A 22,883-nucleotide genomic window follows, 5' to 3' on the forward strand; every position below is an offset into this window, starting at 1 on the left:
CTGACCAGAATCCCGTGCACAGAGCAGGCGACAGCCATGCCCTCCAGGGCTCCATTCTCCTTGGGAGTCAGACAGCGCCGCTAGGCTTCTCACGCAGGCCTGATCCACAGTCCAGTGCATGCGACGTCCTCCTGTGTCTTCTAGATACGGTTGTGTCCTTGCCTATGGCGATGAGGACGGCGGACCCCTAGACCAACTCAAAAAGTGAGTGGGCTTTGGAATCCCTAGGAGGGCGCCCAGCGTCCACACTTGGAGGGCAGTTGCCTGCAGCGTCCCGCTCACTCATCTGCTAGAACCTCCCCAGCGGGTGCTCAGCTCCTGCTCAGGGGGCTCAGGGAGTGCTCCGGGGCCACATAAGCCCCTCGCTGGTCGAGATACGGGGCAGGGGAGCATGACCCTCATGGGACACCTGGTGAATGAGGCAGCACGTAGGCCCAGGAGGGAAAGTTGGAGGCAAGAGGAGGGCCCTGGGAAGCATGGGCGGGAGACAATGTCCGTTGTTCCCTCACTGGTCAGATGTTCTGGGAGCACCTCCTGTGTGCCAGGGAGGGCAATGCAAAGAGGAGACTGCACCGCTCGCTGCCCTCACGCAGCTGACGTTCCAGTGGGCAGTGGGCAGAGAGATGCTCCAAGCAGTGTGTCAGGCTTCCCTGAGGCCTAGGAGAGGTGACGCCACCACGGCACAGGGCTCCCCCTTCCAAAGGCGTTTTCCTAGCCCCTCCTTGGTGCCCTGGCCTACCTCTGCCAAGACTGCCAGATTGGAGGTGGCCGCCAAGTAGGACTGGCCCCTGGACAGCCAGGAGCGGGAGGCCCAGGAGCCCAGGCCCGCACAGGGATGCCCGGGAGGCCAGCGTGCAAGGAAAGGACCCTTCTCTGACTCTGCTGCCCACCTGTCCGTCCTCAGGGCCATCTCCTTCATTCTGGGCGCCTGGCTCCGATGGTACCCTGAGGATTTTATCCAGCCCCCAGATGTTCCCAGCCTGGAACTGCTCTTGGCCTACATTGGTCTCAATATGCCCGGCTCGGAGCTGGAGCACCGCGCCCGCGTTCTTCTTTCTCAGCTGGAGCACCCTGAGCACACTGAGGCCAAGACTGAGGGTGAGGAGGACTCGGGTGTGTGACGTGGGCGTGTGCAGAGGGGATGGCGCTGCGCCCCCCGGAGCAGAGTGTCCAGAGGCTGGGGTTCGGCTGGGAGCAAGGGGCGGCGGGCTCAGATCACTCTTGCCAGGGACTCGAGTCTGGGAAGACTTTCGGGGGCGTGGTGCTTGGACTGAGACTGCTTGATTGGCGGCAGAGGGTCCCTTTCTTTGGAATGACTTGGGCGGGCAGTCATGTTGGTGGCGTTTTCTCTTCTTCCATCTCCAGCTGCAGCTCCACCGAAAGATGCGGAAGCCCCTGAAGATCCGGCACCATCTCTCCCTCTCGTGCCCAGCCCAGCTCAGAGCCGCACAGGCATCTTCCGAGCCACAGCCGGCTCAAGACCTTCAGCAAGCACTTGCAGCATCCCAGCCACTACCCTCAGCTCCTGAGCTGCAGCCCCAGAGAATCCTCGCCTTCCCCTAGCCATGGCGTGGGTTTTAAAGTTTTGTTTTCGGCTTTTCTTTACTTAACCTTTCCCTGTATTTTATCTCGTCAGTTCAATAAAGTTTAGTTCTTGGGTTCTTTTCAATTGTTCGCTGAAGTGGCGTGAAGCAGACTCACAATGTCACACCAACGTCATCCGCATCTAGTACCCGCCCATTTTTGTCCAAGAGAAACCCTGTCCCTGGGAAGCAGTCAGTCTCCCTTCCTCCCACCGCAAGTCCCCGGTAGCCACTGAGTTTCCTTCTGTCGGACTCCGTGCGTTTCCCTCCTCCGGAGTTTGCATGGAAGTGCCAGCCTTCCAGAGGTGGCCTCCTGTGCCTGGCTGGGTCTGGTCTGAGGTGAGCGACTCCGGATGTTTGAAATTGAGATAGCGGTTTTCATTAAGAAGAAAAATCCCCCGGAGATCAAAGATTCTGTCTCAAAGAGGATGCCCCGCTATTCCCTCTTTTCACTTCCTGGGGATGGGGACCCATTGGAGGTGTGACACCAGAGCTGGAAACAGCGAGGGAAATGTCGGGGCCAGGGAGACCCCTTTCAAATCTTTCGCTTTCCTGGATGGGCCACGGTAACGTTTTCAAAATGGGCAAATTTTAAAAATATTCTCATCGCATATGAAACACTGGCGTTTACAAGAAGCGTATCGTGGAGTAAAATATATTCCCCAAAGTTTTAACGTTTGAGATAGATAACTAATGTTACTTTGGTAAAAGAATGACTTAAAGATGAGTCATAAGAAACGATGCCCTCGTTCTACCAAGAAACAACTGCCCAGAACAAGGGGTGGTCAGCTTTGCAGAGCTCTTCATTGAGCTCCGGTGCGGGGGCGTGTGTGTGTGTGTGTGTGTGTGTGTGTGTGAGTGTGTGTGTGTGTGTGTGTGTGTGTGTGTGTGTGAGGGCGGTGTGGGTGTGTGGGTGTTTGAGGGTGTGGTGCGGGAAGGAGCCTGGGGCTGTTCCTTCCTGGTACCTGATGCCCCAGAGTGGGCTGTGAGTAGTCACACCTATCCCCTTGCGCGTTCTCAGGGACCACTGACCACATCCAAATCTCAGTAGTGACACGGCATCGCTTTGCCGTCCTCTGTGGAATCGCTCAAGTCAGTCCACACTCAAGAGGAGGGGATTACAGCAGGCGGTCTAGACCAGGAAGTCCTGATCCCAGGTGGCCAGTGACGGGAGAAGGAGAAGACCCCAGCACTTCAATGCCTTGCCCAGAATCCCAGATGAGGAAGAAGGCGGCGCCAGGGAGGAAGCCAGCTCTGTGTCCTCAAGGCTGGGGCTCTGGCTGCACACAGGCATTCCCAGGGGCCTCTGGAGAAGGCTGTGTTGGTGGAAGTGCCTACAGATCTGGAGATGGCATGGGGGTGAGGGGGAGTATTCGGCAGTGTACACGGGCATTTGGTCAGTTCTTGTTTGAGGAGGAGCCCAGGTCCGGGGCACCCTTGATTGTAGCCCTGCCCACATCACACCCACGGTGGAGGCAGTGGCGGCCACTTTTCTGCTGAGCTCAGGCCTATGCAGTCCTGAATTGAATCTCTCACTGGAACATTGGGAAACTGAGGCCCCTAGAGGGGTATGGAATGGCCCTCGACAGGGTGAGTCCCGTGGGTAAGTGTGTGTTCTGACCTTCTAGGGCAAGACTGGGACCCCACGCGGAGGCTTGGCTTCTGAAACTAGGAACCATGAGATCTTGAGAAGCTCTTGCCAATCCCTCCCTTTTGTGGGAGCTGTTTTCTTCTTGGCCTCCACAACCTGAACACACAACACGCGGACGCACACAAACACACACACACACGCACACACGCGCATGCACACACACACACACACACACACACATTGACCTTGGATGCAAGGATGGACTCTAGGGTGGGATCCGAAGAGAAGCAGACACAGGGCAAGTGGCAAGAGGAAGAAACACGAGGTGGGAGGCATTGCCTGCAGGTGACACATGCCTCCAGTTTGAGAGGTATTGTCCTCTAAGGTAGGACACACGCCAGAGGACATGTCTAGCAAGTCCACGCTCCAGTCCTCCCCAGTGTGCAGACAGGAGGCCGACAGGCCCTGAGAGACACAACGGCTTATGCAGGATCCAGAAGAGGTAAGGAAGAGGACTTGTTTCTGCGTCAGTCTCAAAGCTGGGACCTCGGCCGCACCCAGACCCTCTAGGGAGCCTGTGAGACGGGTGTGTTGGTGTTCCTGGGTACGCGTACGACGTCGCATGGAGAAGGGGGGTGAGCAAGGCCATGGCCAGAGGACTGTTTGCATGGGTGGTATCTGAGGGGGGCACTCAGGTAAGGGCACTGCAGGAAATGAGGTCACTTCCTTGACAACAGACCCCAACAGACTTGGAACCCCCGCAACTAGGCAGCCACGTGCGCAAAGCCAGCTCACTTGGCTGGAGACTCTTGATAGAGAACCATGTTCTCCTGCTTTCTCCCGCCTGACCAGGGCTCTGGTTCCCAGAAAGCCCGGAGGGAGAACCTTTTGAGACGTTGTGGACGCTGGCTCAGCTCCCACGCCCCCCACCGCTGGACCTTTGGCAGGAGGTCCTCTCAGGTAACATGAGGAAGCCTAGAGCAGCCCAATCGAGGCCAGACCAGCTCCCCGAGCCCTCCCAGGGCAGCCCTCATCCCGTCTCCTCGTGAGTGTGGGGGCCAGAGGGACATGTGGGCAGGATCTGCCCTTGGCCGCAGAAGGTTGGTGGGCTGGCAGTAACCTGCTTTTCCCGTCACGTTCCCAAGCCAGGACAGGGCTGGCGGGACTGAAAGGGGACCCCTAAGCTGCCTCCTCATTCCAGGCCCTCAGGCTGCCGTGTGTTTCCCTCCTCGCTGGAGGTCTGTGTGGACCGTGGGGCGGGGTATGTGTGTCCAGAGTGGAGAGAGTCACAGAGGTGTGAGAGCCAGCCAAGACAGCCAGTCGGGTCTCTGAGGCTTGCCGCCTGGCTGCCGGGCACTGTCTTTCCAGAGCGTCACTCAGGAGATGGGCCAGCAGCTGAGCAACGACGCCCTCGACTCCACCACCCTGCAGGAAGGGAAGGTGCCCCACGCTGCCAAGCGAGGCCAGGGCCGGCTCAGGGTGAGTGCGGGTGCTGGGGAGACCCAAGCCCCAGGGCCCCAAGACAGCACTGAGGACCCCAGGTCTTCGAAGGCCCTGAGACAGCCCCGGGGCTCCTGCCTGGAGCCCTGCTCCCCAAGGAATCTGAATCCCCATCTCTTCCCCCGACCTTCCCCTGCGGGCCCAGCCCCCGTCTTGGCCAGAGGAGACGGCCCTGTCCACAGAGGTGCAGCAGAGCAGAGACATTTCTAGCCCATCAGCTCACGGGCGTTCAAGAGTCCTTTTGCGTTCTGTAGAGATTTTCCTGTTTGAACTCCCATCCTCACGTGTCCATGTGGCCTGGCAATCCTTCCCCACCTTCTCCCAGTCGGACGCAGCATCCTGATGGATAGGCATGCTTTTTGCCCAAAAGGACATGGGGCTCACAGTGTTCTTTCTGGTCCTCTGCCTTTGCCGTCCAGAGGAACACGTCCACGTGGCCTCTCGAGGTCAGGGCATCGGGCCTCAGCAGGCCGCCCAACTTTCCAGAAGGGAGACCCATTAGCCCAGTGACTCAGCCCTTCACTGAACCCGCACCTTCTGTTGCCATTTCCACAGCACCGCCCTGATCACCCTGCCTGTCCTCCCGTCCTCATCCCTCCCAGCCCACGAAAAGCCTCTGTGTTCTCCTGTCTAGAATGGGCAGTTGGTCAGCCACCCCAGGGTTGATGCTCTTCATCCAGGGAAGGGCTGTCACTCCTCTGCCAGCACCAAAGACCTAGGAGACCAAGAGGTTTAATCCTTCTGCACCTCACATCCTACTTGGAATCCCGAGAATTCTTCCCTGCCCTGGGCAATGATGCCCACTTCTGGCCACAAGTCACCGCGGGCTTGGGCATTCGGTCCGACCTCCAGTCCCCGGCACTCCTGGGGCCCGCGGTGCGGCCTCTGATGGCAAGCGGCCCCTCTGTCTGACCCCAGGCTGAAAATCCATCCCGAGCGAAGAGCAAAGCGTCCCGCCTGGTGTGGACCGTCCAGGCTGGAACGCGGCAGAAGCGAGTGGAGCACCTGGTGCCCGCCTTCCTGGAGGGCGACACCGCCTACGTCCACAGCTTCCTGTGCACTTATAGAGGTTTTGCCACCACACGACAGGTGCTGGAGCTGCTGTTTCAAAGGTGAGTGCCGTGCCCCTCCGCAGCACTGTGGGCATTCAGCCACCTACTAGCTGTGAGGCTGGGGATGTCACGGCACCTCCCCGAGCCTCGGTTTGCTCCTTGCAAGGCGGGCTGAAGAGAGGATCAGCCTCCAGGGGAGATTGTAGGCACTCAAGCAGGTGCTGCCTGCAAAGGCTTCTCGAGAAGCCTAACCCTCTGGGAGGGTCGACTGGAGCGGAGGGGCTGTGGTTGTGCTCATTGAGGATATTCCTCTTGCCTATGGCGAAGCCTCCGCCTCGTCCCTCAGCGTGCCCGTGGCCTTCACTGAGCTGTTGTCTTCCCTTTGGAAAAGGAGATGGGAGAGCTCTTCTAGGTCTCTGACCTGGGTGAAGCCAGAGCAGCGATCCCTGGGCTGAGCCGAGGCCCCCGACCCACTCAAGCAGGAGGGAGGGGCCGGTTGGAGCTCCTTCCTTCATCACGCACACACAGAGGGCCCCACTAGGTGCAGAAAGTTTTCTAGGCACTGACCAGAATCCCGTGCACAGAGCAGGCGACAGCCATGCCCTCCAGGGCTCCATTCTCCTTGGGAGTCAGCCAGCGCCGCTAGGCTTCTCACGCAGGCCTGATCCACAGTCCAGTGCATGCGACGTCCTCCTGTGTCTTCTAGATACGGTTGTGTCCTTGCCTATGGCGATGAGGACGGCGGACCCCTAGACCAACTCAAAAAGTGAGTGGGCTTTGGAATCCCTAGGAGGGCGCCCAGCGTCCACACTTGGAGGGCAGTTGCCTGCAGCGTCCCGCTCACTCATCTGCTAGAACCTCCCCAGCGGGTGCTCAGCTCCTGCTCAGGGGGCTCAGGGAGTGCTCCGGGGCCACATAAGCCCCTCGCTGGTCGAGATACGGGGCAGGGGAGCATGACCCTCATGGGACACCTGGTGAATCAGGCAGCACGTAGGCCCAGGAGGGAAAGTTGGAGGCAAGAGGAGGGCCCTGGGAAGCATGGGCGGGAGACAATGTCCGTTGTTCCCTCACTGGTCAGATGTTCTGGGAGCACCTCCTGTGTGCCAGGGAGGGCAATGCAAAGAGGAGACTGCACCGCTCGCTGCCCTCACGCAGCTGACGTTCCAGTGGGCAGTGGGCAGAGAGATGCTCCAAGCAGTGTGTCAGGCTTCCCTGAGGCCTAGGAGAGGTGACGCCACCACGGCACAGGGCTCCCCCTTCCAAAGGCGTTTTCCTAGCCCCTCCTTGGTGCCCTGGCCTACCTCTGCCAAGACTGCCAGATTGGAGGTGGCCGCCAAGTAGGACTGGCCCCTGGACAGCCAGGAGCGGGAGGCCCAGGAGCCCAGGCCCGCACAGGGATGCCCGGGAGGCCAGCGTGCAAGGAAAGGACCCTTCTCTGACTCTGCTGCCCACCTGTCCGTCCTCAGGGCCATCTCCTTCATTCTGGGCGCCTGGCTCCGATGGTACCCTGAGGATTTTATCCAGCCCCCAGATGTTCCCAGCCTGGAACTGCTCTTGGCCTACATTGGTCTCAATATGCCCGGCTCGGAGCTGGAGCACCGCGCCCGCGTTCTTCTTTCCCAGCTGGAGCACCCTGAGCACACTGAGGCCAAGACTGAGGGTGAGGAGGACTCGGGTGTGTGACGTGGGCGTGTGCAGAGGGGATGGCGCTGCGCCCCCCGGAGCAGAGTGTCCAGAGGCTGGGGTTCGGCTGGGAGCAAGGGGCGGCGGGCTCAGATCACTCTTGCCAGGGACTCGAGTCTGGGAAGACTTTCGGGGGCGTGGTGCTTGGACTGAGACTGCTTGATTGGCGGCAGAGGGTCCCTTTCTTTGGAATGACTTGGGCGGGCAGTCATGTTGGTGGCGTTTTCTCTTCTTCCATCTCCAGCTGCAGCTCCACCGAAAGATGCGGAAGCCCCTGAAGATCCGGCACCATCTCTCCCTCTCGTGCCCAGCCCAGCTCAGAGCCGCACAGGCATCTTCCGAGCCACAGCCGGCTCAAGACCTTCAGCAAGCACTTGCAGCATCCCAGCCACTACCCTCAGCTCCTGAGCTGCAGCCCCAGAGAATCCTCGCCTTCCCCTAGCCATGGCGTGGGTTTTAAAGTTTTGTTTTCGGCTTTTCTTTACTTAACCTTTCCCTGTATTTTATCTCGTCAGTTCAATAAAGTTTAGTTCTTGGGTTCTTTTCAATTGTTCGCTGAAGTGGCGTGAAGCAGACTCACAATGTCACACCAACGTCATCCGCATCTAGTACCCGCCCATTTTTGTCCAAGAGAAACCCTGTCCCTGGGAAGCAGTCAGTCTCCCTTCCTCCCACCGCAAGTCCCCGGTAGCCACTGAGTTTCCTTCTGTCGGACTCCGTGCGTTTCCCTCCTCCGGAGTTTGCATGGAAGTGCCAGCCTTCCAGAGGTGGCCTCCTGTGCCTGGCTGGGTCTGGTCTGAGGTGAGCGACTCCGGATGTTTGAAATTGAGATAGCGGTTTTCATTAAGAAGAAAAATCCCCCGGAGATCAAAGATTCTGTCTCAAAGAGGATGCCCCGCTATTCCCTCTTTTCACTTCCTGGGGATGGGGACCCATTGGAGGTGTGACACCAGAGCTGGAAACAGCGAGGGAAATGTCGGGGCCAGGGAGACCCCTTTCAAATCTTTCGCTTTCCTGGATGGGCCACGGTAACGTTTTCAAAATGGGCAAATTTTAAAAATATTCTCATCGCATATGAAACACTGGCGTTTACAAGAAGCGTATCGTGGAGTAAAATATATTCCCCAAAGTTTTAACGTTTGAGATAGATAACTAATGTTACTTTGGTAAAAGAATGACTTAAAGATGAGTCATAAGAAACGATGCCCTCGTTCTACCAAGAAACAACTGCCCAGAACAAGGGGTGGTCAGCTTTGCAGAGCTCTTCATTGAGCTCCGGTGCGGGGGCGTGTGTGTGTGTGTGTGTGTGTGTGTGAGTGTGTGTGTGTGTGTGTGTGTGTGTGTGTGTGAGGGCGGTGTGGGTGTGTGGGTGTTTGAGGGTGTGGTGCGGGAAGGAGCCTGGGGCTGTTCCTTCCTGGTACCTGATGCCCCAGAGTGGGCTGTGAGTAGTCACACCTATCCCCTTGCGCGTTCTCAGGGACCACTGACCACATCCAAATCTCAGTAGTGACACGGCATCGCTTTGCCGTCCTCTGTGGAATCGCTCAAGTCAGTCCACACTCAAGAGGAGGGGATTACAGCAGGCGGTCTAGACCAGGAAGTCCTGATCCCAGGTGGCCAGTGACGGGAGAAGGAGAAGACCCCAGCACTTCAATGCCTTGCCCAGAATCCCAGATGAGGAAGAAGGCGGCGCCAGGGAGGAAGCCAGCTCTGCGTCCTCAAGGCTGGGGCTCTGGCTGCACACAGGCATTCCCAGGGGCCTCTGGAGAAGGCTGTGTTGGTGGAAGTGCCTACAGATCTGGAGATGGCATGGGGGTGAGGGGGAGTATTCGGCAGTGTACACGGGCATTTGGTCAGTTCTTGTTTGAGGAGGAGCCCAGGTCCGGGGCACCCTTGATTGTAGCCCTGCCCACATCACACCCACGGTGGAGGCAGTGGCGGCCACTTTTCTGCTGAGCTCAGGCCTATGCAGTCCTGAATTGAATCTCTCACTGGAACATTGGGAAACTGAGGCCCCTAGAGGGGTATGGAATGGCCCTCGACAGGGTGAGTCCCGTGGGTAAGTGTGTGTTCTGACCTTCTAGGGCAAGACTGGGACCCCACGCGGAGGCTTGGCTTCTGAAACTAGGAACCATGAGATCTTGAGAAGCTCTTGCCAATCCCTCCCTTTTGTGGGAGCTGTTTTCTTCTTGGCCTCCACAACCTGAGCACACAACACGCGGACGCACACAAACACACACACACGCACACACGCGCATGCACACACACACACACACACACACATTGACCTTGGATGCAAGGATGGACTCTAGGGTGGGATCCGAAGAGAAGCAGACACAGGGCAAGTGGCAAGAGGAAGAAACACGAGGTGGGAGGCATTGCCTGCAGGTGACACACGCCTCCAGTTTGAGAGGTATTGTCCTCTAAGGTAGGACACACGCCAGAGGACATGTCTAGCAAGTCCACGCTCCAGTCCTCCCCAGTGTGCAGACAGGAGGCCGACAGGCCCTGAGAGACACAACGGCTTATGCAGGATCCAGAAGAGGTAAGGAAGAGGACTTGTTTCTGCGTCAGTCTCAAAGCTGGGACCTCGGCCGCACCCAGACCCTCTAGGGAGCCTGTGAGACGGGTGTGTTGGTGTTCCTGGGTACGCGTACGACGTCGCATGGAGAAGGGGGGTGAGCAAGGCCATGGCCAGAGGACTGTTTGCATGGGTGGTATCTGAGGGGGGCACTCAGGTAAGGGCACTGCAGGAAATGAGGTCACTTCCTTGACAACAGACCCCAACAGACTTGGAACCCCCGCAACTAGGCAGCCACGTGCGCAAAGCCAGCTCACTTGGCTGGAGACTCTTGATAGAGAACCATGTTCTCCTGCTTTCTCCCGCCTGACCAGGGCTCTGGTTCCCAGAAAGCCCGGAGGGAGAACCTTTTGAGACGTTGTGGACGCTGGCTCAGCTCCCACGCCCCCCACCGCTGGACCTTTGGCAGGAGGTCCTCTCAGGTAACATGAGGAAGCCTAGAGCAGCCCAATCGAGGCCAGACCAGCTCCCCGAGCCCTCCCAGGGCAGCCCTCATCCCGTCTCCTCGTGAGTGTGGGGGCCAGAGGGACATGTGGGCAGGATCTGCCCTTGGCCGCAGAAGGTTGGTGGGCTGGCAGTAACCTGCTTTTCCCGTCACGTTCCCAAGCCAGGACAGGGCTGGCGGGACTGAAAGGGGACCCCTAAGCTGCCTCCTCATTCCAGGCCCTCAGGCTGCCGTGTGTTTCCCTCCTCGCTGGAGGTCTGTGTGGACCGTGGGGCGGGGTATGTGTGTCCAGAGTGGAGAGAGTCACAGAGGTGTGAGAGCCAGCCAAGACAGCCAGTTGGGTCTCTGAGGCTTGCCGCCTGGCTGCCGGGCACTGTCTTTCCAGAGCGTCACTCAGGAGATGGGCCAGCAGCTGAGCAACGACGCCCTCGACTCCACCACCCTGCAGGAAGGGAAGGTGCCCCACGCTGCCAAGCGAGGCCAGGGCCGGCTCAGGGTGAGTGCGGGTGCTGGGGAGACCCAAGCCCCAGGGCCCCAAGACAGCACTGAGGACCCCAGGTCTTCGAAGGCCCTGAGACAGCTCCGGGGCTCCTGCCTGGAGCCCTGCTCCCCAAGGAATCTGAATCCCCATCTCTTCCCCCGACCTTCCCCTGCGGGCCCAGCCCCCGTCTTGGCCAGAGGAGACGGCCCTGTCCACAGAGGTGCAGCAGAGCAGAGACATTTCTAGCCCATCAGCTCACGGGCGTTCAAGAGTCCTTTTGCGTTCTGTAGAGATTTTCCTGTTTGAACTCCCATCCTCACGTGTCCATGTGGCCTGGCAATCCTTCCCCACCTTCTCCCAGTCGGACGCAGCATCCTGATGGATAGGCATGCTTTTTGCCCAAAAGGACATGGGGCTCACAGTGTTCTTTCTGGTCCTCTGCCTTTGCCGTCCAGAGGAACACGTCCACGTGGCCTCTCGAGGTCAGGGCATCGGGCCTCAGCAGGCCGCCCAACTTTCCAGAAGGGAGACCCATTAGCCCAGTGACTCAGCCCTTCACTGAACCCGCACCTTCTGTTGCCATTTCCACAGCACCGCCCTGATCACCCTGCCTGTCCTCCCGTCCTCATCCCTCCCAGCCCACGAAAAGCCTCTGTGTTCTCCTGTCTAGAATGGGCAGTTGGTCAGCCACCCCAGGGTTGATGCTCTTCATCCAGGGAAGGGCTGTCACTCCTCTGCCAGCACCAAAGACCTAGGAGACCAAGAGGTTTAATCCTTCTGCACCTCACATCCTACTTGGAATCCCGAGAATTCTTCCCTGCCCTGGGCAATGATGCCCACTTCTGGCCACAAGTCACCGCGGGCTTGGGCATTCGGTCCGACCTCCAGTCCCCGGCACTCCTGGGGCCCGCGGTGCGGCCTCTGATGGCAAGCGGCCCCTCTGTCTGACCCCAGGCTGAAAATCCATCCCGAGCGAAGAGCAAAGCGTCCCGCCTGGTGTGGACCGTCCAGGCTGGAACGCGGCAGAAGCGAGTGGAGCACCTGGTGCCCGCCTTCCTGGAGGGCGACACCGCCTACGTCCACAGCTTCCTGTGCACTTATAGAGGTTTTGCCACCACACGACAGGTGCTGGAGCTGCTGTTTCAAAGGTGAGTGCCGTGCCCCTCCGCAGCACTGTGGGCATTCAGCCACCTACTAGCTGTGAGGCTGGGGATGTCACGGCACCTCCCCGAGCCTCGGTTTGCTCCTTGCAAGGCGGGCTGAAGAGAGGATCAGCCTCCAGGGGAGATTGTAGGGACTCAAGCAGGTGCTGCCTGCAAAGGCTTCTCGAGAAGCCTAACCCTCTGGGAGGGTCGACTGGAGCGGAGGGGCTGTGGTTGTGCTCATTGAGGATATTCCTCTTGCCTATGGCGAAGCCTCCGCCTCGTCCCTCAGCGTGCCCGTGGCCTTCACTGAGCTGTTGTCTTCCCTTTGGAAAAGGAGATGGGAGAGCTCTTCTAGGTCTCTGACCTGGGTGAAGCCAGAGCAGCGATCCCTGGGCTGAGCCGAGGCCCCCGACCCACTCAAGCAGGAGGGAGGGGCCGGTTGGAGCTCCTTCCTTCATCACGCACACACAGAGGGCCCCACTAGGTGCAGAAAGTTTTCTAGGCACTGACCAGAATCCCGTGCACAGAGCAGGCGACAGCCATGCCCTCCAGGGCTCCATTCTCCTTGGGAGTCAGACAGCGCCGCTAGGCTTCTCACGCAGGCCTGATCCACAGTCCAGTGCATGCGACGTCCTCCTGTGTCTTCTAGATACGGTTGTGTCCTTGCCTATGGCGATGAGGACGGCGGACCCCTAGACCAACTCAAAAAGTGAGTGGGCTTTGGAATCCCTAGGAGGGCGCCCAGCGTCCACACTTGGAGGGCAGTTGCCTGCAGCGTCCCGCTCACTCATCTGCTAGAACCTCCCCAGCGGGTGCTCAGCTCCTGCTCAGGGGGCTCAGGGAGTGCTCCGGGGCCACATAAGCCCCTCGCTGGTCGAGATACGGGGCAGGGGAGCATGACCCTCATGGGACACCTGGTGAATCAGGCAGCACGTAGGCCCAGGAGGGAAAGTTGGAGGCAAGAGGAGGGCCCTGGGAAGCATGGGCGGGAGACAATGTCCGTTGTTCCCTCACTGGTCAGATGTTCTGGGAGCACCTCCTGTGTGCCAGGGAGGGCAATGCAAAGAGGAGACTGCACCGCTCGCTGCCCTCACGCAGCTGACGTTCCAGTGGGCAGTGGGCAGAGAGATGCTCCAAGCAGTGTGTCAGGCTTCCCTGAGGCCTAGGAGAGGTGACGCCACCACGGCACAGGGCTCCCCCTTCCAAAGGCGTTTTCCTAGCCCCTCCTTGGTGCCCTGGCCTACCTCTGCCAAGACTGCCAGATTGGAGGTGGCCGCCAAGTAGGACTGGCCCCTGGACAGCCAGGAGCGGGAGGCCCAGGAGCCCAGGCCCGCACAGGGATGCCCGGGAGGCCAGCGTGCAAGGAAAGGACCCTTCTCTGACTCTGCTGCCCACCTGTCCGTCCTCAGGGCCATCTCCTTCATTCTGGGCGCCTGGCTCCGATGGTACCCTGAGGATTTTATCCAGCCCCCAGATGTTCCCAGCCTGGAACTGCTCTTGGCCTACATTGGTCTCAATATGCCCGGCTCGGAGCTGGAGCACCGCGCCCGCGTTCTTCTTTCCCAGCTGGAGCACCCTGAGCACACTGAGGCCAAGACTGAGGGTGAGGAGGACTCGGGTGTGTGACGTGGGCGTGTGCAGAGGGGATGGCGCTGCGCCCCCCGGAGCAGAGTGTCCAGAGGCTGGGGTTCGGCTGGGAGCAAGGGGCGGCGGGCTCAGATCACTCTTGCCAGGGACTCGAGTCTGGGAAGACTTTCGGGGGCGTGGTGCTTGGACTGAGACTGCTTGATTGGCGGCAGAGGGTCCCTTTCTTTGGAATGACTTGGGCGGGCAGTCATGTTGGTGGCGTTTTCTCTTCTTCCATCTCCAGCTGCAGCTCCACCGAAAGATGCGGAAGCCCCTGAAGATCCGGCACCATCTCTCCCTCTCGTGCCCAGCCCAGCTCAGAGCCACACAGGCATCTTCCGAGCCACAGCCGGCTCAAGACCTTCAGCAAGCACTTGCAGCATCCCAGCCACTACCCTCAGCTCCTGAGCTGCAGCCCCAGAGAATCCTCGCCTTCCCCTAGCCATGGCGTGGGTTTTAAAGTTTTGTTTTCGGCTTTTCTTTACTTAACCTTTCCCTGTATTTTATCTCGTCAGTTCAATAAAGTTTAGTTCTTGGGTTCTTTTCAATTGTTCGCTGAAGTGGCATGAAGCAGACTCACAATGTCACACCAACGTCATCCGCATCTAGTACCCGCCCATTTTTGTCCAAGAGAAACCCTGTCCCTGGGAAGCAGTCAGTCTCCCTTCCTCCCACCGCAAGTCCCCGGTAGCCACTGAGTTTCCTTCTGTCGGACTCCGTGCGTTTCCCTCCTCCGGAGTTTGCATGGAAGTGCCAGCCTTCCAGAGGTGGCCTCCTGTGCCTGGCTGGGTCTGGTCTGAGGTGAGCGACTCCGGATGTTTGAAATTGAGATAGCGGTTTTCATTAAGAAGAAAAATCCCCCGGAGATCAAAGATTCTGTCTCAAAGAGGATGCCCCGCTATTCCCTCTTTTCACTTCCTGGGGATGGGGACCCATTGGAGGTGTGACACCAGAGCTGGAAACAGCGAGGGAAATGTCGGGGCCAGGGAGACCCCTTTCAAATCTTTCGCTTTCCTGGATGGGCCACGGTAACGTTTTCAAAATGGGCAAATTTTAAAAATATTCTCATCGCATATGAAACACTGGCGTTTACAAGAAGCGTATCGTGGAGTAAAATATATTCCCCAAAGTTTTAACGTTTGAGATAGATAACTAATGTTACTTTGGTAAAAGAATGACTTAAAGATGAGTCATAAGAAACGATGCCCTCGTTCTACCAAGAAACAACTGCCCAGAACAAGGGGTGGCCAGCTTTGCAGAGCTCTTCATTGAGCTCCGGTGCGGGGGCGCGGGTGTGTGTCTGTGTGTGTGTGTGAGTGTGTGTGTGTGTGTGTGTGTGTGTGAGGGCGGTGTGGGTGTGTGGGTGTGTGAGGGTGTGGTGCGGGAAGGAGCCTGGGGCTGTTCCTTCCTGGTACCTGATGCCCCAGAGTGGGCTGTGAGTAGTCACACCTATCCCCTTGCGCGTTCTCAGGGACCACTGACCACATCCAAATCTCAGTAGTGACACGGCATCGCTTTGCCGTCCTCTGTGGAATCGCTCAAGTCAGTCCACACTCAAGAGGAGGGGATTACAGCAGGCGGTCTAGACCAGGAAGTCCTGATCCCAGGTGGCCAGTGACGGGAGAAGGAGAAGACCCCAGCACTTCAATGCCTTGCCCAGAATCCCAGATGAGGAAGAAGGCGGCGCCAGGGAGGAAGCCAGCTCTGCGTCCTCAAGGCTGGGGCTCTGGCTGCACACAGGCATTCCCAGGGGCCTCTGGAGAAGGCTGTGTTGGTGGAAGTGCCTACAGATCTGGAGATGGCATGGGGGTGAGGGGGAGTATTCGGCAGTGTACACGGGCATTTGGTCAGTTCTTGTTTGAGGAGGAGCCCAGGTCCGGGGCACCCTTGATTGTAGCCCTGCCCACATCACACCCACGGTGGAGGCAGTGGCGGCCACTTTTCTGCTGAGCTCAGGCCTATGCAGTCCTGAATTGAATCTCTCACTGGAACATTGGGAAACTGAGGCCCCTAGAGGGGTATGGAATGGCCCTCGACAGGGTGAGTCCCGTGGGTAAGTGTGTGCTCTGACCTTCTAGGGCAAGACTGGGACCCCACGCGGAGGCTTGGCTTCTGAAACTAGGAACCATGAGATCTTGAGAAGCTCTTGCCAATCCCTCCCTTTTGTGGGAGCTGTTTTCTTCTTGGCCTCCACAACCTGAGCACACAACACGCGGACGCACACAAACACACACACACGCACACACGCGCATGCACACACACACACACACACACACACACATTGACCTTGGATGCAAGGATGGACTCTAGGGTGGGATCCGAAGAGAAGCAGACACAGGGCAAGTGGCAAGAGGAAGAAACACGAGGTGGGAGGCATTGCCTGCAGGTGACACACGCCTCCAGTTTGAGAGGTATTGTCCTCTAAGGTAGGACACACGCCAGAGGACATGTGTAGCAAGTCCACGCTCCAGTCCTCCCCAGTGTGCAGACAGGAGGCCGACAGGCCCTGAGAGACACAACGGCTTATGCAGGATCCAGAAGAGGTAAGGAAGAGGACTTGTTTCTGCGTCAGTCTCAAAGCTGGGACCTCGGCCGCACCCAGACCCTCTAGGGAGCCTGTGAGACGGGTGTGTTGGTGTTCCTGGGTACGCGTACGACGTCGCATGGAGAAGGGGGGTGAGCAAGGCCATGGCCAGAGGACTGTTTGCATGGGTGGTATCTGAGGGGGGCACTCAGGTAAGGGCACTGCAGGAAATGAGGTCACTTCCTTGACAACAGACCCCAACAGACTTGGAACCCCCGCAACTAGGCAGCCACGTGCGCAAAGCCAGCTCACTTGGCTGGAGACTCTTGATAGAGAACCATGTTCTCCTGCTTTCTCCCGCCTGACCAGGGCTCTGGTTCCCAGAAAGCCCGGAGGGAGAACCTTTTGAGACGTTGTGGACGCTGGCTCAGCTCCCACGCCCCCCACCGCTGGACCTTTGGCAGGAGGTCCTCTCAGGTAACATGAGGAAGCCTAGAGCAGCCCAATCGAGGCCAGACCAGCTCCCCGAGCCCTCCCAGGGCAGCCCTCATCCCGTCTCCTCGTGAGTGTGGGGGCCAGAGGGACATGTGGGCAGGATCTGCCCTTGGCCGCAGAAGGTTGGTGGGCTGGCAGTAACCTGCTTTTCCCGTCACGTTCCCAAGCCAGGACAGGGCTGGCGGGACTGAAAGGGGACCCCTAAGCTGCCTCCTCATTCCAGGCCCTCAGGCTGCCGTGTGTTTCCCTCCTCGCTGGAGGTCTGTGTGGACCGTGGGGCGGGGTATGTGTGTCCAGAGTGGAGAGAGTCACAGAGGTGTGAGAGCCAGCCAAGACAGCCAGTTGGGTCTCTGAGGCTTGCCGCCTGGCTGCCGGGCACTGTCTTTCCAGAGCGTCACTCAGGAGATGGGCCAGCAGCTGAGCAACGACGCCCTCGACTCCACCACCCTGCAGGAAGGGAAGGTGCCCCACGCTGCCAAGCGAGGCCAGGGCCGGCTCAGGGTGAGTGCGGGTGCTGGGGAGACCCAAGCCCCAGGGCCCCAAGACAGCACTGAGGACCCCAGGTCTTCGAAGGCCCTGAGACAGCTCCGGGGCTCCTGCCTGGAGCCCTGCTCCCCAAGGAATCTGAATCCCCATCTCTTCCCCCGACCTTCCCCTGCGGGCCCAGCCCCCGTCTTGGCCAGAGGAGACGGCCCTGTCCACAGAGGTGCAGCAGAGCAGAGACATTTCTAGCCCATCAGCTCACGGGCGTTCAAGAGTCCTTTTGCGTTCTGTAGAGATTTTCCTGTTTGAACTCCCATCCTCACGTGTCCATGTGGCCTGGCAATCCTTCCCCACCTTCTCCCAGTCGGACGCAGCATCCTGATGGATAGGCATGCTTTTTGCCCAAAAGGACATGGGGCTCACAGTGTTCTTTCTGGTCCTCTGCCTTTGCCGTCCAGAGGAACACGTCCACGTGGCCTCTCGAGGTCAGGGCATCGGGCCTCAGCAGGCCGCCCAACTTTCCAGAAGGGAGACCCATTAGCCCAGTGACTCAGCCCTTCACTGAACCCGCACCTTCTGTTGCCATTTCCACAGCACCGCCCTGATCACCCTGCCTGTCCTCCCGTCCTCATCCCTCCCAGCCCACGAAAAGCCTCTGTGTTCTCCTGTCTAGAATGGGCAGTTGGTCAGCCACCCCAGGGTTGATGCTCTTCATCCAGGGAAGGGCTGTCACTCCTCTGCCAGCACCAAAGACCTAGGAGACCAAGAGGTTTAATCCTTCTGCACCTCACATCCTACTTGGAATCCCGAGAATTCTTCCCTGCCCTGGGCAATGATGCCCACTTCTGGCCACAAGTCACCGCGGGCTTGGGCATTCGGTCCGACCTCCAGTCCCCGGCACTCCTGGGGCCCGCGGTGCGGCCTCTGATGGCAAGCGGCCCCTCTGTCTGACCCCAGGCTGAAAATCCATCCCGAGCGAAGAGCAAAGCGTCCCGCCTGGTGTGGACCGTCCAGGCTGGAACGCGGCAGAAGCGAGTGGAGCACCTGGTGCCCGCCTTCCTGGAGGGCGACACCGCCTACGTCCACAGCTTCCTGTGCACTTATAGAGGTTTTGCCACCACACGACAGGTGCTGGAGCTGCTGTTTCAAAGGTGAGTGCCGTGCCCCTCCGCAGCACTGTGGGCATTCAGCCACCTACTAGCTGTGAGGCTGGGGATGTCACGGCACCTCCCCGAGCCTCGGTTTGCTCCTTGCAAGGCGGGCTGAAGAGAGGATCAGCCTCCAGGGGAGATTGTAGGGACTCAAGCAGGTGCTGCCTGCAAAGGCTTCTCGAGAAGCCTAACCCTCTGGGAGGGTCGACTGGAGCGGAGGGGCTGTGGTTGTGCTCATTGAGGATATTCCTCTTGCCTATGGCGAAGCCTCCGCCTCGTCCCTCAGCGTGCCCGTGGCCTTCACTGAGCTGTTGTCTTCCCTTTGGAAAAGGAGATGGGAGAGCTCTTCTAGGTCTCTGACCTGGGTGAAGCCAGAGCAGCGATCCCTGGGCTGAGCCGAGGCCCCCGACCCACTCAAGCAGGAGGGAGGGGCCGGTTGGAGCTCCTTCCTTCATCACGCACACACAGAGGGCCCCACTAGGTGCAGAAAGTTTTCTAGGCACTGACCAGAATCCCGTGCACAGAGCAGGCGACAGCCATGCCCTCCAGGGCTCCATTCTCCTTGGGAGTCAGACAGCGCCGCTAGGCTTCTCACGCAGGCCTGATCCACAGTCCAGTGCATGCGACGTCCTCCTGTGTCTTCTAGATACGGTTGTGTCCTTGCCTATGGCGATGAGGACGGCGGACCCCTAGACCAACTCAAAAAGTGAGTGGGCTTTGGAATCCCTAGGAGGGCGCCCAGCGTCCACACTTGGAGGGCAGTTGCCTGCAGCGTCCCGCTCACTCATCTGCTAGAACCTCCCCAGCGGGTGCTCAGCTCCTGCTCAGGGGGCTCAGGGAGTGCTCCGGGGCCACATAAGCCCCTCGCTGGTCGAGATACGGGGCAGGGGAGCATGACCCTCATGGGACACCTGGTGAATCAGGCAGCACGTAGGCCCAGGAGGGAAAGTTGGAGGCAAGAGGAGGGCCCTGGGAAGCATGGGCGGGAGACAATGTCCGTTGTTCCCTCACTGGTCAGATGTTCTGGGAGCACCTCCTGTGTGCCAGGGAGGGCAATGCAAAGAGGAGACTGCACCGCTCGCTGCCCTCACGCAGCTGACGTTCCAGTGGGCAGTGGGCAGAGAGATGCTCCAAGCAGTGTGTCAGGCTTCCCTGAGGCCTAGGAGAGGTGACGCCACCACGGCACAGGGCTCCCCCTTCCAAAGGCGTTTTCCTAGCCCCTCCTTGGTGCCCTGGCCTACCTCTGCCAAGACTGCCAGATTGGAGGTGGCCGCCAAGTAGGACTGGCCCCTGGACAGCCAGGAGCGGGAGGCCCAGGAGCCCAGGCCCGCACAGGGATGCCCGGGAGGCCAGCGTGCAAGGAAAGGACCCTTCTCTGACTCTGCTGCCCACCTGTCCGTCCTCAGGGCCATCTCCTTCATTCTGGGCGCCTGGCTCCGATGGTACCCTGAGGATTTTATCCAGCCCCCAGATGTTCCCAGCCTGGAACTGCTCTTGGCCTACATTGGTCTCAATATGCCCGGCTCGGAGCTGGAGCACCGCGCCCGCGTTCTTCTTTCCCAGCTGGAGCACCCTGAGCACACTGAGGCCAAGACTGAGGGTGAGGAGGACTCGGGTGTGTGACGTGGGCGTGTGCAGAGGGGATGGCGCTGCGCCCCCCGGAGCAGAGTGTCCAGAGGCTGGGGTTCGGCTGGGAGCAAGGGGCGGCGGGCTCAGATCACTCTTGCCAGGGACTCGAGTCTGGGAAGACTTTCGGGGGCGTGGTGCTTGGACTGAGACTGCTTGATTGGCGGCAGAGGGTCCCTTTCTTTGGAATGACTTGGGCGGGCAGTCATGTTGGTGGCGTTTTCTCTTCTTCCATCTCCAGCTGCAGCTCCACCGAAAGATGCGGAAGCCCCTGAAGATCCGGCACCATCTCTCCCTCTCGTGCCCAGCCCAGCTCAGAGCCACACAGGCATCTTCCGAGCCACAGCCGGCTCAAGACCTTCAGCAAGCACTTGCAGCATCCCAGCCACTACCCTCAGCTCCTGAGCTGCAGCCCCAGAGAATCCTCGCCTTCCCCTAGCCATGGCGTGGGTTTTAAAGTTTTGTTTTCGGCTTTTCTTTACTTAACCTTTCCCTGTATTTTATCTCGTCAGTTCAATAAAGTTTAGTTCTTGGGTTCTTTTCAATTGTTCGCTGAAGTGGCATGAAGCAGACTCACAATGTCACACCAACGTCATCCGCATCTAGTACCCGCCCATTTTTGTCCAAGAGAAACCCTGTCCCTGGGAAGCAGTCAGTCTCCCTTCCTCCCACCGCAAGTCCCCGGTAGCCACTGAGTTTCCTTCTGTCGGACTCCGTGCGTTTCCCTCCTCCGGAGTTTGCATGGAAGTGCCAGCCTTCCAGAGGTGGCCTCCTGTGCCTGGCTGGGTCTGGTCTGAGGTGAGCGACTCCGGATGTTTGAAATTGAGATAGCGGTTTTCATTAAGAAGAAAAATCCCCCGGAGATCAAAGATTCTGTCTCAAAGAGGATGCCCCGCTATTCCCTCTTTTCACTTCCTGGGGATGGGGACCCATTGGAGGTGTGACACCAGAGCTGGAAACAGCGAGGGAAATGTCGGGGCCAGGGAGACCCCTTTCAAATCTTTCGCTTTCCTGGATGGGCCACGGTAACGTTTTCAAAATGGGCAAATTTTAAAAATATTCTCATCGCATATGAAACACTGGCGTTTACAAGAAGCGTATCGTGGAGTAAAATATATTCCCCAAAGTTTTAACGTTTGAGATAGATAACTAATGTTACTTTGGTAAAAGAATGACTTAAAGATGAGTCATAAGAAACGATGCCCTCGTTCTACCAAGAAACAACTGCCCAGAACAAGGGGTGGTCAGCTTTGCAGAGCTCTTCATTGAGCTCCGGTGCGGGGGCGTGTGTGTGTGTGTGTGTGTGTGTGTGAGTGTGTGTGTGTGTGTGTGTGTGTGTGTGTGTGAGGGCGGTGTGGGTGTGTGGGTGTTTGAGGGTGTGGTGCGGGAAGGAGCCTGGGGCTGTTCCTTCCTGGTACCTGATGCCCCAGAGTGGGCTGTGAGTAGTCACACCTATCCCCTTGCGCGTTCTCAGGGACCACTGACCACATCCAAATCTCAGTAGTGACACGGCATCGCTTTGCCGTCCTCTGTGGAATCGCTCAAGTCAGTCCACACTCAAGAGGAGGGGATTACAGCAGGCGGTCTAGACCAGGAAGTCCTGATCCCAGGTGGCCAGTGACGGGAGAAGGAGAAGACCCCAGCACTTCAATGCCTTGCCCAGAATCCCAGATGAGGAAGAAGGCGGCGCCAGGGAGGAAGCCAGCTCTGCGTCCTCAAGGCTGGGGCTCTGGCTGCACACAGGCATTCCCAGGGGCCTCTGGAGAAGGCTGTGTTGGTGGAAGTGCCTACAGATCTGGAGATGGCATGGGGGTGAGGGGGAGTATTCGGCAGTGTACACGGGCATTTGGTCAGTTCTTGTTTGAGGAGGAGCCCAGGTCCGGGGCACCCTTGATTGTAGCCCTGCCCACATCACACCCACGGTGGAGGCAGTGGCGGCCACTTTTCTGCTGAGCTCAGGCCTATGCAGTCCTGAATTGAATCTCTCACTGGAACATTGGGAAACTGAGGCCCCTAGAGGGGTATGGAATGGCCCTCGACAGGGTGAGTCCCGTGGGTAAGTGTGTGCTCTGACCTTCTAGGGCAAGACTGGGACCCCACGCGGAGGCTTGGCTTCTGAAACTAGGAACCATGAGATCTTGAGAAGCTCTTGCCAATCCCTCCCTTTTGTGGGAGCTGTTTTCTTCTTGGCCTCCACAACCTGAGCACACAACACGCGGACGCACACAAACACACACACACGCACACACGCGCATGCACACACACACACACACACACACACACATTGACCTTGGATGCAAGGATGGACTCTAGGGTGGGATCCGAAGAGAAGCAGACACAGGGCAAGTGGCAAGAGGAAGAAACACGAGGTGGGAGGCATTGCCTGCAGGTGACACACGCCTCCAGTTTGAGAGGTATTGTCCTCTAAGGTAGGACACACGCCAGAGGACATGTGTAGCAAGTCCACGCTCCAGTCCTCCCCAGTGTGCAGACAGGAGGCCGACAGGCCCTGAGAGACACAACGGCTTATGCAGGATCCAGAAGAGGTAAGGAAGAGGACTTGTTTCTGCGTCAGTCTCAAAGCTGGGACCTCGGCCGCACCCAGACCCTCTAGGGAGCCTGTGAGACGGGTGTGTTGGTGTTCCTGGGTACGCGTACGACGTCGCATGGAGAAGGGGGGTGAGCAAGGCCATGGCCAGAGGACTGTTTGCATGGGTGGTATCTGAGGGGGGCACTCAGGTAAGGGCACTGCAGGAAATGAGGTCACTTCCTTGACAACAGACCCCAACAGACTTGGAACCCCCGCAACTAGGCAGCCACGTGCGCAAAGCCAGCTCACTTGGCTGGAGACTCTTGATAGAGAACCATGTTCTCCTGCTTTCTCCCGCCTGACCAGGGCTCTGGTTCCCAGAAAGCC

The 22,883-nt window shown here is 58.7% G+C and overlaps 2 protein-coding genes across 2 annotated transcripts in view; both read left to right on the forward strand.

Annotated features, from left to right (window-relative positions):
- Positions 1-22,883, forward strand: part of WDR49 (WD repeat domain 49) — a 523,215-nt gene that overhangs the window by 290,295 nt on the left and 210,037 nt on the right.
- LOC139045432 (ral guanine nucleotide dissociation stimulator-like) lies at positions 4,136-7,955 on the forward strand. Its single transcript, XM_070511452.1, has 4 exons — positions 4,136-4,653; positions 5,593-5,786; positions 7,193-7,386; positions 7,654-7,955. Exons 1-4 carry the CDS (start codon positions 4,558-4,560, stop codon positions 7,815-7,817), a joined length of 648 nt encoding a protein of 215 aa, XP_070367553.1. The 5' UTR covers positions 4,136-4,557; the 3' UTR covers positions 7,818-7,955.

This window comes from Equus asinus, chromosome 5 (assembly GCF_041296235.1).
Source record: "Equus asinus isolate D_3611 breed Donkey chromosome 5, EquAss-T2T_v2, whole genome shotgun sequence".
NCBI classification, from domain to species: domain Eukaryota; kingdom Metazoa; phylum Chordata; class Mammalia; order Perissodactyla; family Equidae; genus Equus; species Equus asinus.

What these genes read in the sequence shown, in the direction of transcription:
- LOC139045432 (XM_070511452.1), top strand. Translation starts at nt 4,558, where the DNA reads ATGGGCCAGCAGCTGAGCAACGACGCCCTCGACTCCACCACCCTGCAG. An exon ending in CTGGAGCTGCTGTTTCAAAG is followed by an intron (nt 5,787 to 7,192) that starts GTGAGTGCCGTG and finishes GTCCGTCCTCAG; the next exon opens with GGCCATCTCCTTCATTCTGG. An exon ending in CACTGAGGCCAAGACTGAGG is followed by an intron (nt 7,387 to 7,653) that starts GTGAGGAGGACT and finishes TTCCATCTCCAG; the next exon opens with CTGCAGCTCCACCGAAAGAT.